Consider the following 19260-nt stretch of genomic DNA (forward strand, 5'->3'; position numbering starts at 1 on the left):
TTACAACTCCAAAAGCAGTTTTTAAAAGCAAACACGATATAACACTGAATTTGAAAAATTCATGCTAAACCAAAGTTGCCAGGTTTAATAAACTATTAACAGAATACTGCATCAAAAATAAGGCAATAATCCAAGATATGCCATTAAAGATTTCTTCACCCTCACAACTAGACAGAACTAATCTATCTAGTAGCAAATTCAGTTTTTCAGCAAGTTTGAAATCCTTAAGGACAGAAGTGATAAAAATGTAATCTTCATTCTTCATTAGACTCTTAGAATACTTGAAGGAAAATAATTTCTAAAGCACAAAGAGGTAAAGAGGTATAATCTTTCAAAATGATATTCAGTGTTCAAAATTCAAGAATGCAACACCAATACACAATGGGCATTAGGTGAGTATATGCAATACAATGATAGCAAATTAATTTATTTAGTACTTTTTCCATTCCATATCATCAGGAGGATTGATTTCAACTTTCCTTTTACCTACATCAGACCAGTTGGTACTCAAAACTGTACCACCAGACTCCATCTGGAATAAAAAATAAAAATAGGTTAATTCCTGGGCCATATAATCATAATAGAATTACTTTCCTAAAACCATTCTAACTATAGTCTCAAATATAGGCTATTATATAGCTCAACATAAACTCAAGTATTTTTATTTAAACTGAGGCATTTCAGAGTAATTATCAAATTCCATGAAAATGTGAAAAGGAAACTAGAATAATTAGGTAGAAGTACTGTGTACACATATATTACCACATCAAGCACCATGTTCCCCTCTGCTAATCAATAAAGGTATATGTGGAAAAACCACCTTCAAATGAAAAGTGATGCTGTAATTTTTTTTTAACTGAAGAATTTTTTTACTGAAGACAGTGAAGACCAAGCAAAATTAACTCTTTCTATACTAGTTAAGCAGAACTTTAAGGATCTCTAATTAATACTTCCCAGTGTCAAACACAAATTTCCTCTGAAAAAAAAATTTTTAACCACGGTTAATATTTTAACAACCAACAGTGTCTCAGTGAACAATTGGTTATCTACTAAATTAGCTACTGAATATATCATCTAACAATGACCCTAGCATATTCATACGATCATGTGCTATATAATGATGTTTTGTCAACAATGAACTACATACATAGGACAGTGTTACCATAAGATTATTATGGAGCTGAAAAATTCCTATTGCCTAATAACATCATAGCAGTTGTAACAGCATAGACACATTACTGGAATAAACAAATCCATTGTGCTACCACTGATACAAAAACAACATACCATATTATACTAGCAGGAGCTTCTTACATCTCCTGATTCCATCTCTTGATTCTATCAAGAGGCCACATTAGGCTGCAGATGTAGGTCAATGGTATAACATGAGGGGGGAAAAAAAACCTACCCATCAAGTGACTGACCTAACACTATCTAGGTTTATATAAATACACTCAATGATATTTGCACTAATGATAAAAATCACCTAAACATGTACTTCTCAGAACAAAGGGAGATGAATGAATGTATATAAAAATAGTAAAACTTCATGATGTTTGTTGTTTTGGTGTAATAAAAATGCAATTTTTTATTTATTCTAATTAGACTGGGAGATCACACAGGACAGAGTATTTTGGGGTTAGTTTGTTTTCCCACAAGACAGAAGCAAGTCTTTGGTTTAAGGTCAATGTTGCCACAGAAATTGCTTGTTTTATAAGTATATACAGTTTACTTAAAATTATCAAAGTTTCAGTATAAAAATATATTCAGATTATCTATTACATCTTTGATTTGACACAGTGCTATTTTGTCTAGAATGCATTTAAAAGCTAATAGTGAGAAAGACTTCCTTTCTGGGAAGACTGAAGTATTTCTCCTTGAAAAAGTCAAATGAAAAATACATCAAGAAAAATAATTTACATAGTTCCACAGTGATAAACTGTCACTAAATCTCAATCTGATTCGGATGGTATTCATGATGCCCTAACAAAAGCCTGAATTTTCCTAATCAACAGAAAAATTATTAAAGCAATGAATAACTAAAGTGTACTTTTCCACTAACTAAACACAATTTGGAAATTTCCCCTCTATATTCTTCATCTCTTAACACTGAGACAAGAGATTCTAGGAGGTAAATAATGGAAGCTAACTCAGCTACTATGACAGATTCAACTAAGATAATTCCCTAACTCACTAATTAAAAAAAAATTATATATATAATATATAATATACATAATATATATATATAATATATATTTAGAATAATCACTTGTTCTCATCTCTTCTACAAGTTTTCAACTTCCTCAACAACTACTCTATGTTTAGAGCAAGAAGAAACATTTGGACAAAGCCCATTCAAAAAGGTCTCCAGGCACAGTGTAAGTAATTTGGTATCAAATTATCTACTGAAAATGTCTAAAATTCACTCCCCCACAATATTTGGGAGAAAAAAAAAAAGCGATGTTCTTACAAATGATTTATTCATGGCACGTTTCACTTCATCAGAACCATCTGAATAGATCTGCTGAAATAGTTTGTTTAAAGCTGCATCTCCCTCCAACTTCTCATTCTTTTCTTCTTCTTTGATCTCACCAACCAATTTATCCCAATTTCTTGTATAATGAGATGAAGATGGATATAGGTTCTTTACATCTGTGAAGTGAAAATGGAGGAAGAAATTAATTGATGTGTTTTGATTTTACCAAGAATATGTAACACTTTGACCACGATAAACAGAATATGTGAGCAATTTAGGTAACCAAATTTCATTTTTGCAATGTGTTTTTTAAATAAAAACATTATTTTAAAAAGATGTTTAATATACTTCTCTTATAAATAAGATTTTAATGTTAAAAATGTGGCTTTTGCTGGGTGTGATGATGCATGCCTATAATCTCACCAACTTGGGAGATGAGAAAGACACAAGCTTGAGACCAGCCTCAGCAACTTAAGAAGACCCTAGTTAAAAATTTTTTAAAAAGAACTGGGGATATATAGCTCAGTGGCAGATGGCTCAGGGTTAAATACCCTTCTTTCTCTCTGTCTCTCTCTCTCTCTCTCTCACACACACACACACCAAAAAAGGGAGGGCATTTTAGGAACAAGGTGTAATGGCAAATGCCTATAACTGAAGCTATTCAGAAGGCTAAGTGGGAAGGATCATTTACGCCCAAAAGTTTGAGTTCACCATGGGCAACAAAATATAAAATAAAAATGTGGTTTTTCTAGGGAACTCACTTATCTTTCAGAGTAAACTGAAAGTATGATCACAGAAGCTACAAGAGTGAGTTAAGACTCCTTCTCTCCCCACATTAAAAATAAGATTGCTTCAACAATAAAGAATTTTTAAGTTGAAATATATTACTTATTTACAAATACAATACTTGACAATAAATATAATATCTGCACAGTATAGAAAATAACAGTATTTATAGAGCACACTGGGGTAAAACAGGCTGCTTACAGATAGAAAAGGTTGGTGGCCAGAAGATCAAAAGAATGAAGATTTGGGCACACAAATAATTAAAAAATAACAAACTGACCTAGTAGGTATAAGAGCAGCTCTGTTCACTATCCAATGAAGACATAAATGATGACCACAAATGTAACCACATATATAATTTTAAAATTCTAGGAGTATGTTACTAAAAACAATCATGGTAAAATATACTTTAATAATGTACTTTGTTTAATCTAACATATAAATAGCATTTCAACATGAAATAAAAAAATATAATGTTTTATATTTTTTCCATGTCATAAAAATCTGGTACATACTTTACAATTTAGTACATCTCAACACAGACTAGTCATATTTCATGTGCTCATCATGTGCATGTGGCTAGCAGTTACTGTACCGGACTATACAACTATGAGGCTTTGAAAAATCCTGGTTTGAAATTTATTTCTATATATTAATACAGAAACTACTAAACATTCATCCTATTTTTCATCCTTTCTTTATACCTATAAACCAATTTTCTCCCTGCCCACCCTCCATCAAAACAAAACCCAAGGTCAGAGCAATGAAAAAGGTAAAACGGCTTCTGTCATTTTCTCTACATGCCAAGCTCTTTCCTTAAGACCTTTATGCATTTTCAATATCTACTTGAAATTCTTTTCCCCTCTCTTTGTATTGTTTGGAATTTACCACCACTCATTTACATAAAATAGCTTTAATTTTTTTCCCATGTCTGTTGTGTGCTGGTACTATTACCATGCTTTAATTTACTAACTTTCTTTTAATCAATCACTTTTTTTCTTCTACAAAAATTAATATATTATAAAAGCAAATCTAATGTTACTGCAATAAATGAAAAATAAAACTGATTATTTCAATAATTAGAAGTTATTAAAAAAATAAACCCCTGAAATAAAACCAAACCCAAGACCCTATATGATTTTATTCATGGCAGGTATATTGTTTTAAAAACCCTATCCATCTTCCATCTACTAGAAATCCCTCCTTCTTTGTACATTTTCAATAGTAAACGAAGAAAACAAACAAACAAAAAAATGCAGGCCATGGTAAGTTAAGAGCCTAGGAAACATGGATTTAATTAATTCTAATACTCATTCCCAGGAAAGATGGAAATAGAGGTTTAATCTCCACTTTACAGATAAGAAAGCTGGCCCAGATAGGTTAAGTGACTTGCCCTTATCTACAGTCTCCACCTTGCAGTACACAGAAATCTGACAAGCATATTAATTCCTTACAAAAATGTAACAGGACAAGAAGAATAGCATCTTGAATATCTAAGGTATTGAATTTAGAAAAAAACTAACTGTAACACTAAAAAAACCTTGATTTTTAATCTCATAAAATTTTTTAACACATGGAGATGGTTGATGAACTACAGAGCTAAGTAACCTAACTTCTTTACTCAGTCAAATAACTACAAAGATACTCATGCCAGCAGAGATCATTTCCATGTTGAAAATATAGCAACAAAAAGTATCTCACATGGGGCTAACAGAACAAGACCTATACTCTGAAGACCTGGCTTTTAGTCTTAGACAATGAAACCTGCTGAGCAATCTTGAGCAAGCTGATTAATCTTTCTGAACCTGTACAACAGAAGGAATAATGCTGGGCTGCCTATTATACATGGCTGTTATGTGAGATACTACTCTTAGAAAAGTTTTGCACTACATAAAATCGTAAGTTCAAAAATCTGTTAGTCACAAAAGAAGCATGTAACATTTTTATTGTCTTACAATTATCAAACAAAAATACTTTAAGTTCCCTAAAAATTACCTGTTGGTATGTTTTTCCTGGTTTTGCTAATTATATCTCAAATTAATTAAGATTTTATCATTGGAGCAAGTGGGGTTAAGAATCTATGGGAATTCTTTTTTTTTTTTTTTTTTTAAAGAGAGAGTGAGAGAGGGGAGAGGGGAGGGAGAGAGAGAGAGAGAGAATTTTTTAATATTTATTTCTTAGTTCTCAGCGGACACAACATTTTTGTTGGTATGTGGTGCTGAGGATCGAACCCGGGCCGCACGCATGCCAGACGAGCGCACTACCGCCTGAGCCACATTCCCAGCCCCTATGGGAACTCTTATTTTGCAAATTCTGTATGCATCTAAAATTACTTCTTAATTAATACATGCACACATAAATGATCCACTGAACAACCCATTTCTTAAAAGTGGCCACAGGAAATGTTTTCTGCTACAGAAGAAAGTGGGCAAAATCTGAAAGTTGCTGAGACACAATATTAACTTGATTCAGTCATCAAATCAGAGCATTAACTAATATATCAAAAAGAAATTTCTCTCCATTTACTAATGAGGTTATTACAGTAAAATACAATCTTAGGTTATAGTTCTAAGTGTGTCCTACAGATTAATTATTTCATTAGAAAAATGCTTATCTACTTATTGCACGTGGTTAGAATTGACCTCAATGAAATGCTGTACATCCCGTAAAGAGCTACCTAATCGACCCTACTTTCCTCTCTTCTCCTAGGCTTTTCTTTAGTACTTATTACCTATTTTTTTCCTTCTCTAAATTAATATAGTGAAATGGGCTAGAAACCTTATTCAACGAAGCCCTGAAATTTAAGGCAATTAGAGTTGACAATATTGGTAGAAGGAACATAAGCAGTAATAAGAAAGGGCAACAAACAAACAAAAACAAACTCCAAATAATGTCATAAACTGACATGGTGAGCAATCCCAACTTCTCTGGGATTTTGCTGCTATTCATTTGTATTCTTAGAGTTTAGGAAGTTAGAATAGTCACAAGGCTACTTTGTATTCATTACACAGCAACCTTATTATACTCAATATATCTTATCTTGGAAATATAAATAATGGAAGCAGAAAAAATGTTCATTACTATTTAATTTCAACCACACAACATAATACAAATTTAAAGCTTATCAAGGCCAGAAAACAAACCTGCTATGAACTGTTTTGAAGTAGGGACATCTCCTTGCCCCTCTAGCTTTTCCCATCTCACAGCCTCTGGCTTTTTCATTTTAATTTCAATCTAGAGGAAACATCAAATAAAATCCATTATCAAATGTAAAATAAATAAAACAGTAAAAATGCAATTTTCTTAAGTCATTGAAGTTTTATAAATGATAGTTTCCTTAGTAGAATGAAAGACATTTTTACTGTATGTTTATTATGTGACTACATGACCAACATGATTCTGCAATATGTACATTCAGAAAAATGAGAAATTATATCCCAACTATGTCTATCAAAGTGCAAAAATGCATTCTATTGTCATGTATAACTAATTAAAAGAAAAAATTAAAAGAAAAAGGTTAAATTTGAAGAATTATAAAATATTTATTTTTAGGGGCTGGGATTGTGGCTCAGCGGTAGAGCATTCCCCTCGGGCGAGACCCAGGTTCGATCCTCAGCACCACATAAAAATAAAGGCTTTGTGTTGTGTCCATCTACACCTAAAAAATAAACACTAAAAAAATTTTTATTTTGTTTCTGCTATTAAAATTCATCCTTCCAAAAAAAACGACATAAACACTACAATTTGAGTTTCAAGACTTAAATGCTTTACTTTTCTTCTTAAGCAGTGTTTTCAACTGTTTTCAACTAGGGATGATCCTCTCACCCAGGGGACATCTAGCAATGTCTATGGACATTGCTGGTTGTCACACCTAGGGTAAGGGAAAGGTTGGTGCAGACATCAAGTAAGTAGAGACCAGGGGATGGTACTAAACATCCTATAATGTACAGGGAAACCTCCTACAACAGAAATATCCAGCCCCAAATGACAATAATGCCAGCATTGAGTAACCCAATTTCTATAGGAATTTGTTGTTTTCACATGTGCACTAATCTGCTTTAGAGTAATTTATTCTACTGTGTAAAAATAATACAGCATATTCTAATATATTATTTTTACAACCATTCATTCAACAAATAACTACAGGTTGAAAACCCCTTTGCTGAAATGCTTGAGACCAGAAGTACATTAGAATTTGGATTTTAGAGTATTTGCATGTACATAGTAAGATATCTTGGGGATGGGACCAAAGTTTAAAAATGAGATTCCTTTATGTTTTATGTATTCCTTAATCACATAGTCTGAAACTAATTTTATACAATATTTTAGTACACCTCCATTTTGACTGTAACCTGCAACATAAGACCAGGAGTAAATTTTCCACTTGTGACCTCATGTCAGCACTCAAAAAGTGTCTGATTTTGAACTTTAAATTTTCATATTAGGAATGTTCAACTTGTGCTAAACACCCACAATGAATAGGTATGCTCTTTAAGGTTGTGGGGAATTTAAAAAATATTAATGACATATCTTTGACCATTTGGAAATATATGAGATACTTAAAGTCACAAAATATACAAATACATGTCAAAAGCTCAGGAAATCACACCAGCTGCATAAGGTGAAGGTTTCATGCAGTTTAAAGGGTGCTGAGGGGTAGATAATGTTTGCAAGGATAGAAGGGTTAACCCAGTCTCCAGAGGCAAAGAGAATGGCCTAAAACTGGAGCTCTGGGGACACGAAAGGCCAGAGTACATCAGGGAGTATGAAAAAAACGAATCTGCCAAGTCCAGAATTTATATAAGAGCAGTGAAGACTAGATGGAAAAAGAGCAGAATACATAGAGACTTCAAATGTTAAACTAAGTTTACTTACAAAAAAAGAAAACAAGTATCCTAATAACAACTTTTATTCTCATAAAGGCTTGTCCCCAGCATCTACCCTTACTCCTCATATATTCACTCACCTCTACCTTTTTTTTCCTATTCAAATAGTGTTCCCATCTCCATTTTTAGATTGGTAAAAATCAGTATTTTCAGTGTAAACATTATAGTAAACTGCATCAAATAATATTATGCAGATTAAATTAAGAATCAAATTAAATTTTACATTGTAATACTTTTATGAAAAGGATTATTACTTCTGTAAATGGGGGAGACAGATATAACAAAGAGCAGCCTATTCACCTCTTTGTTCTCTGACTTCTTTTTAATCAGATAACTCATTTAAATGTTTCTTCTACCTGCATCTTGCTTCTTTCACTTTCAAATAGAATCAAGAACCCAGATGGCAGTGTGTACATCATCGTACAAAAGTTCATTCCCACTTCATATCCGTTCATTCCCACTTCATATCCTTATGCTACATGCATTTTTACATAAAAGTTCATTTTTTCACTTTAAGAGCAGCACATACTTGCAGTCACATTTACTGAAAGCCACCGTAACCTGAGGAATTGTGCAGTATGAACAAAAAGGCCTTTAAATAAAGATAGTTAAAGCTCTCAGCAACAATCTGTTTCAAGTGAGACAAACTGACCTAGCCTGAAATTATACTTATTCCATTCATTAAAACAGCAGTACCGAATAAACCATGTAAAACAGCGTTTTAAAAGTGAAAACAGGGATGGGAGGGGGTTAATTTTCTGTGAATTCTTTTTCATACCTACTTCGCTTTCAATGCTTATACATGCTCTTAAAAATGAAGTTTGAAGTCCTGACATTTCTGGCAGATACTTCTAATATTATAATCCAATTTCAGAGACTTTTTATTGTAAACACTAATAAACCATTCTATTTTCATTTAAGTAAAAAAAATACTTTAAAAGCTAACTTAAATCATTTTTAATATATATATTTTTTTGGTTATCAGTGCACCTTTATTTATTTATATGTGGCACTGAGAATTGAACCCAGTGCCTCACACATGCCAGGCAAGTGTTCCACCACTAAGCCACAACCCCAGCCTCCTAACTTAAATCTATGATTTGTTTGAATGTTGCTCTTATATGCACAGGCAAGGTTTTCAAGGTTCCATAATATCCCAAAGCAGTATCCACAAGTTATTAATAAGAATCCCTACTGTGCTTGATCATTATCTACTATGCACCTCTGAGGTTTCCTCTGAGAATTTCTTTTTTTTCTCAATGAAAGGAACTTCAGATTAAAAAAGAAGCCATTTGGGCTGGGATTGTGGCTCAGTGGTGGACTGCTTGCCTAGCACGTCCTGGGTTCGATTCTCAGCACTACATAAAAATAAAGGCATTGTGTTGTGTCCATTTACAAAACAAACAAACAAAAAGAAAAGATTCTCTCTCTTAAAAAAAAAAAAAAAGAAGAAGCCATTACTACTCCTAAGTAATCATAGCATAAAGACACTGGCTTCTTAAGAAGCACTTAGTGCTACAGACTAGCAGTGAAGGAATTCTCTCCAGAGTCTAAAGAACCAAAGCAGTTTGCTGGCAAACTTTTGAGATTAACCTGCCTCAAGGTTACAGTTATTAAATAACTGTGCCTCTATCTTTAGAATGTAGCCTTTCCAAAATTTTCCTACTCTTTGCAAATTTAATTGGTACCACAAAACCCTTTGTCCAATACTGGAGCAGTAGCTCAGTCTTTGCAGGCCTGACTGATACATCTTGTTTATTCTTAAACTCAAATCTGTGTCCCCCAGCCATCTCCATGGTACTAGAGATTCCATTCAAGGACTTGTGCTTTGCACTCTACCACTAAGCTAAATCCCTAGCCTTTTGTGGCCCGTGGCCCGTGGCCCCCGCCCCCCCCCCAGAGTTTTTTAATGGGTGCATTGTTAGTGCATGTAGTTTTGGGATTCATAACATATTCATATATGCACACAATATAATAATTGGCCAATATCATTCCCTAGTATCATCCCCAGCTTTTTAAAAAATATTATTTTGAGGAAGGGTCTCACTAAATTGTCTAGGCTAATCTCAGATTTGTGATCCTGCTGCCTCAGTCTCCTGAGATGATGGAATTACAGGCCCGGAATAGTTGGCTTCGCTCAAGTCACTATAACCATTCTTTAAAATACAAAAAATTGTAAGAAAGGCAAATTTTTAACTGCTTAATTTAAGTATTTATTGAGTGCCAGGCACTGTGCTCATAAGGAAACAGCTTTTGTTCTCTCATAAAACAACGAAAAATTCCAGTGTATATAATTGTGAAGAGTGGTGATTTGAATTATGGTCTGACTCTCATGGCTGCATCTGCACTGGAAGCTAGCTGTATGAAGGTACAGGTCAACATGCCCCAGATGCTATAGTAATGCCAGCCAGGGAGGTATGGCTCTATATTAGTCAAGGCCTGATAGAGAATTCTGAACAAAACAAGATGACTCTAACATTTTGCCAGTCCTGTGGCCTTTAAATTGCCTGCTTTACTGAAATTTTCCCACAAATAACCTTTTGACGAAACCTATAAAATAAACTTGCTGAGCTAGTTCTGGAGTCTGTCAAGCCTCACCAAGGGCTTGGTTACCCACCTGGCCCCAGCCTTTTCTCCCTATGTGTGTCTGTCTTTTCTTTATCCCCCATTGCTCCTGAGCACCTGGTATCTCCTTAATTAATGGTCTTAGCTGAGAGATGAGAGGGCTGCGACAATTGGCACCTGAACAAGGATTTGAGAGGCCCAAGCAAACAATGTGTAGTGACAGACCCCATGCTAGGAAATAGAGATATTTAGAAGGTAGTATATTAAAATGATATTAGTGATGAGTCTTCAGTAACTACTCTCTCAGCTGCGTCACACTTTCCCAAATTTCTATACACATTTACTGCTTTTATAGCCTGAATAAAAATCTAAATAATCAGGGAGAAAAAAAAAACAAAAACAGTAGTAATAACATTTATTGAGCACTTATATACTCTGTGTGCTTCACATGTCATGTCATTTAATAAAACCACACTACAAAAGATTATCATCCATATTTTAGAAATGAGGGAATGTAATTATGGAATAATTTGCTTGAAATACCTTTTCTGCTAGACTTTTCACTTATTTCTTCAGAAACAAGCAGGGACCGAGAACAAGGCAAAACCAATTAATTGTGTAATTAGAAAGAATCACAAAGAGGTGCTATTTGTTGGATATATGACTTACAAGCAAGTATATTAATCTCTGTGAGCCTTAGCTTCTCCTTTGAAATGGGAATAACAAGGCTTATACCATATAGGGTTCTTATGAGGATTAAATATCATGTACAAAAAGACTATAGAACTATATCTGGCACATAACAAATGAATGCAATCACAAATATCTTCATCATCATAAACATCTGGAAAAACACTGGGCAAATTATTTAACATCTCTGAGTTTGGTTTCTCTACCTCTAAACTGGTAATAAAAATATATATACTATATAGTCATTGTGAAAATTACATGATATACAGTATAGTGTCTAGCATGTGATAAACAACTATTTTAATTTGGCACAGGCCAAACAATACAGGATAGAGTATAGTACATGTATGCAGTAAAATATTTTGCTGGAAAATATTTAATGGTATTGGGGGGGGGGAAGCCATAATGAATGGTTAAGTTTAACAGACATTAAGAGAACATATACATAGCAAAATATTTCTTTATAAAATATACAAACATGCATTAATGGAAAGAAAGAGTACATTCCAAGATCCACAATTTGTGGACATCAGCAACTAATTCAGTAAAAATAAAACACAACATCTCACTATTATTCCAATATTAATAGCAAAACAAAGCTATAATCCAAACACCCCCACATTTACATACTGACAAACACAAGTAGCCTGCCCAGATATCCCTACTCTTCTACCCTATCTCTGGAATTTTCTATATATTCTCTTGCTTCTATGAGCATTAAGAAAGGAATTCATTCAAAAACTGCTCAAATTTTAGTGGTGAAAAGGAACGAGGAGGTTATTATTTTGTCTCCAGTAAAAGCACACATTTTTATTTACCATGGTTCCATGTTGTATAACACAACTTTTTGTTTTTGTATTATATAATATAAAAAATTACTTAAGACTAAAAATAAAGCTGGGCATGGTGGCTCATGCCTCTAATTCCAGTGACTCTGGAAAGAGTCAGCTAAGGCAACAGGATCACAAGTTTGAGGCCACTCTCAGCATCTTAGCTAGTCCCACAGCAACTGAGCAAGACCCTGTCTCAAACTAACAATGTAGCTTAGTGGTAAAGTGCCCCTGGGTTCACTCCCTAGTAACTGCCCCCCCCCAAAAGAGTATAAGTAGGAATATAAGAATATTTCTATAAAAGTAAATTTACCCCAAAGGATTGAGAAGTCTAATTCTTAAGAACATTTCACAACATAGTTGACACCGAAACCACAATACTGAGACTATGACCAGAGAATAACGTCATGAAATTAACATTATGAAACAAAAGAAACATGATGGTTTCTTAATTTTAGAAAGTGGGTCAACAGGCTGACATGTAAACTGTATTCATAACTGTAAGTGCTATGTAATGGTAGAAATAACCAGCAAAGACACTGAAAAAATATAGTCTGGCTAGAAAAAATGTTCTAGATACTACACTGGAAATACTTAAATACTATTTCATTAGTTTAAGGATCCCACCTCTTCCTGTTTTCATCGCAAATTATTATTTTTCACACAAATAAGTTAACTGGCTACACACAGATACACAACATTCATTCAACGTGGAAGATGGGGAAAAACAGGACTCTCAAAGAAAAGAAATAGTTCCTGTAAAACTAGATTTTTAACAGAATCTTATTTTAAACATATTCTCCTAAGCAAAATGCATCATTTCCTTAATTCACACAAGGTTCAAGATATACAAAATACATGAAAAGTAAATTATTTCTATACTTTTCCATAAGTACCATCACTCAGTAACAATGATTTCATTTTCAATATTTTAAAACACTGTCTCCCTCTGCTGTATGAAAATAGAAAGGACTCAAAAGATCTCATCACTTATTTCTTTCAAAATATCATTAAGAAAAGCTATAAATTTATTTGCTACAAGATATAATATATAGGTTAGCAGCCCAACAGGGTTATATGTTTAAAACATGGAAATTATGAGGAGATCAGAACAAGAAAAACAATCTTTCTTTAAATTCTTCAATCCAGAATTTGAAAAATCTAAGTAAAGCGTGGTTGGCAGTCAGAATTAAATATGCAGCCAGGTACAATGGTGCAAGCTTGTAATTTTCAGCAGCTCAGGAGGCTGAGACAGGAGGATCCTGAGTTCAAAGCCAGCCTCAAGCAATGGTGAGGCACTAAGCAACTCAGTGAGACCTGTCTCTAAATAAAATACAAAACAGGGCTGGGAATGTAGCTTGGAGGTTGAGTGCCTGAGTTCAATCCCCAGTACTCCCCATCCCCGCCAAAAGTACCAAGCACCTGTTATGTACAATGCATGGGATGAGAAAGAGCTGCCAAGTTTAGTAAATAAAAATATATCATGGAACCTGGTTATACAAAAAAAATGATTCATTGTTCATCTGAAATACAAACTTCATCTGTATTTCAAACACTTTATCTGAATTAAAGTCCTTAAGTTATTTATCACCTATTCACACAAATTAATTTACATTTATAATACTTCAAATGCATATACATTAAGAATCTCTTGGTAGAAATATATAAAAAATACCAAAATCATAATTTTCTGACCTATCTTCCTCTCAAATCTACCTAGTGTTTTGTGCTTGATTACTCAGAATTATTTTATTTTATTTTTTTTTAAGAGGGAAAAAAGAGAGAATTTAAATTTTTTTTTTTTTTTCAGTTTTTGGCGGACACAACATCTTTGTTTGTATGTGGTGCTGAGGATCGAACCCGGGCCACACGCATGCCAGGCGAGCGCGTTACCGCTTGAGCCACATCCCCAGCCCCACTCAGAATTATTTTATTGAACAAATTCTACACTATGTGAATAGAATAAGTGATAGACTAAAATCCTGGTGAGATTTCATCCCTTTTCTAACTTTCTATTATCTCTAGCACTTGTTCCACACCTGCCACATAATTAATCAGCTTTACTTTCGGCAATCTTCAAATAAAACTTCAAGGGGCTGGGGTTGTGGCTCAGTGGCAGATCATTTGCCTCGCATATGTGAGGCACTGGGTTTGATCCTCAACACCACATAAAAATGAATAAACAAAATAAAGATATTGCATCCATCTATAACTAAAAATATTTTTTTAAAAAATAAAACTTCAAAAGGGCAAACCATATTAATCTAGAGACAAAATACTACTTCATATTTTTTTGCTCCAAACCTGTGTAGTTTCCTTTCTGTATGCCTGGTTACCACTCTTCAGGACAGGTGGACCTGATCCTATTCCATGATAGGAAACTTCACATGTCCTTATAACTTAAACTTAAGAGTCTGAGTTAATAATATAACTTTCTGCAAGACCCATGTATAAAAAACCATATACTAATGGAAAAAGTTTATATCATTCATTCTTATTAACTCACTTATCATATACTTTCATACAATTTCATGTAATTTTACTGGTAAAGGGATTATAGAGCCCATACTCCTCATTATATAGATGCTGAATACTTAATCCGAAGTCATTGTGACTAGACTAAATTCACAGGGCAAGCTAAGAGACAGATTTTTTAAATCTTCAATTCAGTATTTCTCCTACTAAATTCACTACTACCTACATCTTTTGAATGATGCTTAAATCTTACAAATATTAATTCTACTTTTTTATAATACAAAGGAATTAAAACATTATATACTCAAACTGTTATTCATTACTCCTTCATAGTAAAGTAACCTGAAATTCAGCATAAATAAAAATAAAACAAAAAAGTAGATTTATCTTTATAACTGTTTCTATTTTTAATTACATAAGGCAGGGTAAGAAAAGTATTTATACATTAAAACAGACCAAACTGACAAGTTCTTCAGAAGAGACAATATCAGTATCAAATCATATAAGCTATTTTTATTATATCCACTTTGAAAATCTTCATTGAAAAATCCTATAGCTATCTTTATAAGTACACACACACCACACAAGCTATTAGTTTTATATTCCACTATTCAAATTTTGGGGATAAGAAAACAGTGATACTAAACAATCATTGTTTTTAATTTCCCGAGCAACTCCTCCCTCCCTTTTTGGAGATAGGGTCTTGCTAAATTGCTGAGGCTAGCCTGAACTGGTGATCCTTCTGCCTCAGCTTCCTGAGTCTCTGGATTACAGGAGTGTCACCATGTCTGGCAACTGTCTCTTTTAATTTAAATAGGATTTACAAGTTTATTATCACATAGGTGATTTATTCACCAGTAGGTTTATATTTTGAAAACATAACAGGTGAAAAACCTTTCCAATGGCCTCACCTTTGTTGTAAGTACTTTAAACGTACTCTGTTCTGGTATTATAGGATGAAGCAATCTCAGTTTCAAATTGTAATCTTCTCCAGAAGGAAGTTTCACCAAAGCAGACAACTATTGAACACAAATTAGCAACACATTTTGTAAATTTACATAATAAAGGCTACAAAGATTTTAAATGAATACAGAACTCTGACAATGTTGCAGATTAAACATTTTGTGTAATGTGTCAGATTTAAGAATTTCAAAATAATCTTTCAGTAGTATTCTTCATGTAAATTCTCAAATATTTAAAGAACAGAAAACAACATTTGAAGTATTTATCATATTTAATCACACATAATATTTAAATCTCAAGAAAACACAACACATAAATGCAAATGATATAGTAACAAAAAGAAATTATTCTTGCACAAAATATTTAATTCTATACACCTTTCTTAATATCTATCATAAGGTTCTCTACTTAATGCTTAGAAACCAAGTTCTAAAGTCATACTCATTAAATATAATTAGTAAATTCCAACCACACAGCTAATAGTTAGATCTTTTTCATAAAGTTCACCATGTAAGTATAACCAAATCACATATCTTATTAATTGTTAACCAAGTTCTGCTTTATACTCTTTTTATAACGTAAGTTTTTTTAATAACATTTATTTCATTTTTATGTGGTGCTGAGGATCGAACCCAGTACATTGCATGTGCTAGGCGAGCGCTCTACTGCTAAGCCACAATCTCAGCTCCTGCTTTATACCCTTAATCTAAAGAAAAAAATATTTAGCTCTTAACTCAAATTTTTTAACTCAAACTAAAAAACAATGCTTCAGATTTTATTCAGTATCTTCCATGTTATCTCAAGAAGAAATGGCATATAGCTGATAAACTGCTGTAGATTATTCTGCAATATACTAAGTTGGCAAATAATAGTATGCAATCGCCATATAAAGATTACCTCTTTTTCTGAAAATTCCACATTTACGTCATTCTTCTGAACATTCTTGATCATAAGTGTAATGATTACTTGAGATTCTGTTTGATACCAATCATACCTATTAAAAAGGAAAGAAACTTTAAAAAATTGTTTATCAAAAAAAAAAGTCTGATAAAAAACTCCACCCTAAGGAACAAAACAGCAAAACAGCTATTAATTCACAGAAGCAATTATATGTAACTAATCTTCTATTATCTGTACTAATTAAGAGAAAACAGTAAGGCAGGTGATGCTCACATTTTTCCAGTGGACTTAAAATATAATATATTAGAAATTAAAATATAACTATATTAGAAAATATATTTTCTAATATAGTTGCACTTAAGCTAATATTAAAGATAAAAACTAGGGCTGAGGTTGTGGCTCAGTGGTAGAACACTTGCCTAGCACATGTGAGGCACTGGGTTCGATCCTCAGCACCACATAAAAATAAACAAACAAAGATACTGTGCACATCTACAACTAAAAAAATTATATATTAAAAAAAAAAAGATAAAAATAAGCCAGGTACCCGGCGCACCCCTGTAATCCCCACAGCTCAGGAGGCTGAGACAGAAGGATAGTGAGTTCAAAGCCAGCCTCAGCAATGGCAAGGTATTGTCTCTAAATAAAATACAAAATAGGGCTAGGGATGTGATTCAGTGGTTGAGTTCCCCTGAATTCAGGTACCAAAACAAAAAAAGATAAAAATCATTCTAAACAGCTACTAATTATACATTATCAACAGTTTTATACTCTCATTTCCACCGAATGCTAAGGTGAATTAAACACTTCTATTCCTATTTTACAGATGAGTACACCGAAAGCTCAGTGGCAGCAGTGCTGAGGTGGATCTGGTCAACCTGAGTCAATACTACAAACTCTTCACTGAAGCTGGGAGTAAACAGACCTCAGCACAGGAACAGAGGCAAATGAGCTCAAGCTACAGTTATTTAAACTTTACCCATTTGCCAGGTACAACATTATATAACAATTCCTTCCCCCCCCTTCAAATCTTACGGTATTCAGGAAGAAGACCAATGTGTCCAGGGATTATCATTATGTGTACTTTTCATACTGAAAGCTCTAAAAATGTAGTAATCCTCACTTTCAAATGAGACTATAATCTCCCTGAAGGGAGAGCTATTTACCCTGTTACTATTATATTCTCAGATCAAGCACACGCCTACTTACTATACAATATACTTATTAAATCAAATGCTGAATTATTTTATGCTCCAAATTCTATAATTGTCATTTGATGTTTATGTGTTCTTATCCTCACTATGGTCACCAGGCAAGTCAAAGTTCCCTGTTTACAAAGTACTTGGAGTCACTTCATTTCCCCCAAAAGAACATGAATAAATTGTTTTGTTGTAACATTTTTAAGTCATTTTAGGTAATTATGTCAAAAAGCACCTAGATTAAAGAAAAAAACTTTGAGAGTGTCATAGTCTGTCTCTGAAATTCAGTGGGGATGCAAAACTCCAGATCAATGCCTTGTGATTCTGTTACAGTCCTAAGACTGCAAGTTGTACACATGGCTCATGAATAACGAAAAACAAAATCAAAGACTTAGTAGTGTTTATTCATTATTATAATTGCTATCTTCAGCAATATTAACTTTTAGCTCATGTAGAAGGTTCCTATGAAAATTTTATTTCAAATATAAGATAGAGGTCAATTACAAGTCCGTTAACCCTAATATGAGCTTATTATGTCATAAAACAAATTTAACTAAAAGATGTTCTCCTTTATGGGTGGAAAGGTGACATACTATGGCAACAGAGAAATGATTTAAATTTACTTAAGTAGAACATTAATACTAACCAGTAAACAGTCTTAAAAAATTAAGTTTTTTATAAGGCTATAACACTATTTTAAAAAGAAAAATTAAGAAACTTAAAACCACACTGTAAGGACTCACTTATTAAAATATGGGCTCCCCTCCCCCTTTAAGCATATTTATCATGCATTGTTTTATGAAAAGAAACACTTACTTGATTTTTGACTGAGTCCGCTGGGATGCAGACTAGTTTTGTCAAGTTGAAAGAAAAAGATTTTTAAGTTAATTTAGCAATTGAATATTAAAATACACATACTATTAAATTACTCAGTGCTCTAGTTTTTTTTAATATGGAATAACTACATGAAAATTTTCTTGAAAGATAAAACATAGTATATGCATTATTAAATGATACTAGTCTTCACAAAAAAAAAAAACAACATGTTGGCATTTTTATAATTTCATTAATTTAAATTTTTAAAAATATTTTTCTTAAAACATTTTAATAACAGAAAACTTTTCTAAAGGTATGAATGAAAAGGTTATTTATCCAAAATGTCCAGTACTAAGATGAAATAACTCCTAGCAACATTTTTAAAACCATTTTAAAGAAACAGTATAACATTCCAGTTTAAACAATGTAAAGACTGCTCTGAAAACCTATAAAGGAACCATTTCCATGGAGATTTCCAAATAACCTCAAACTCCATTTTGTGACCTTTCTCCAACAGACATATCATCAAGAAACAAAGTGACTCTTGTCCAACACCTACTTTCCTAAACTATGCCTGCACCTATTGAAACTAAATCTAAAGACTTGTCCTGCGTCTTAGGTAGCCTCTAAACTGACCCAAAACAAAAAAGGGAAGAGAGGAGGTTTGGGATCAA

General features: G+C 33.1%; 1 protein-coding gene across 3 annotated transcripts in view; it reads right to left on the reverse strand.

Annotated features, from left to right (window-relative positions):
• Positions 1-388: 388 nt before the first annotated feature.
• Positions 389-19260, reverse strand: part of Sugt1 (SGT1 assembly cochaperone of MIS12 kinetochore complex) — a 31612-nt gene continuing 12740 nt past the window's right edge. For all 3 annotated transcript variants that reach the window (XM_040281448.2, XM_040281449.2, XM_005336786.5), the window contains 6 exons: positions 18587-18618; positions 16569-16665; positions 15620-15727; positions 6406-6496; positions 2471-2652; positions 389-532 (listed from right to left, as the gene is read on the reverse strand). In XM_040281448.2, the coding sequence (XP_040137382.1) occupies positions 431-532; positions 2471-2652; positions 6406-6496; positions 15620-15727; positions 16569-16665; positions 18587-18618 (612 nt within the window). In that variant the 3' untranslated portion in view covers positions 389-430. The remainder of the gene's footprint in view (positions 533-2470; positions 2653-6405; positions 6497-15619; positions 15728-16568; positions 16666-18586; positions 18619-19260) is intronic.

Source organism: Ictidomys tridecemlineatus, chromosome 6 (assembly GCF_052094955.1).
Source record: "Ictidomys tridecemlineatus isolate mIctTri1 chromosome 6, mIctTri1.hap1, whole genome shotgun sequence".
NCBI lineage: Eukaryota > Metazoa > Chordata > Mammalia > Rodentia > Sciuridae > Ictidomys > Ictidomys tridecemlineatus.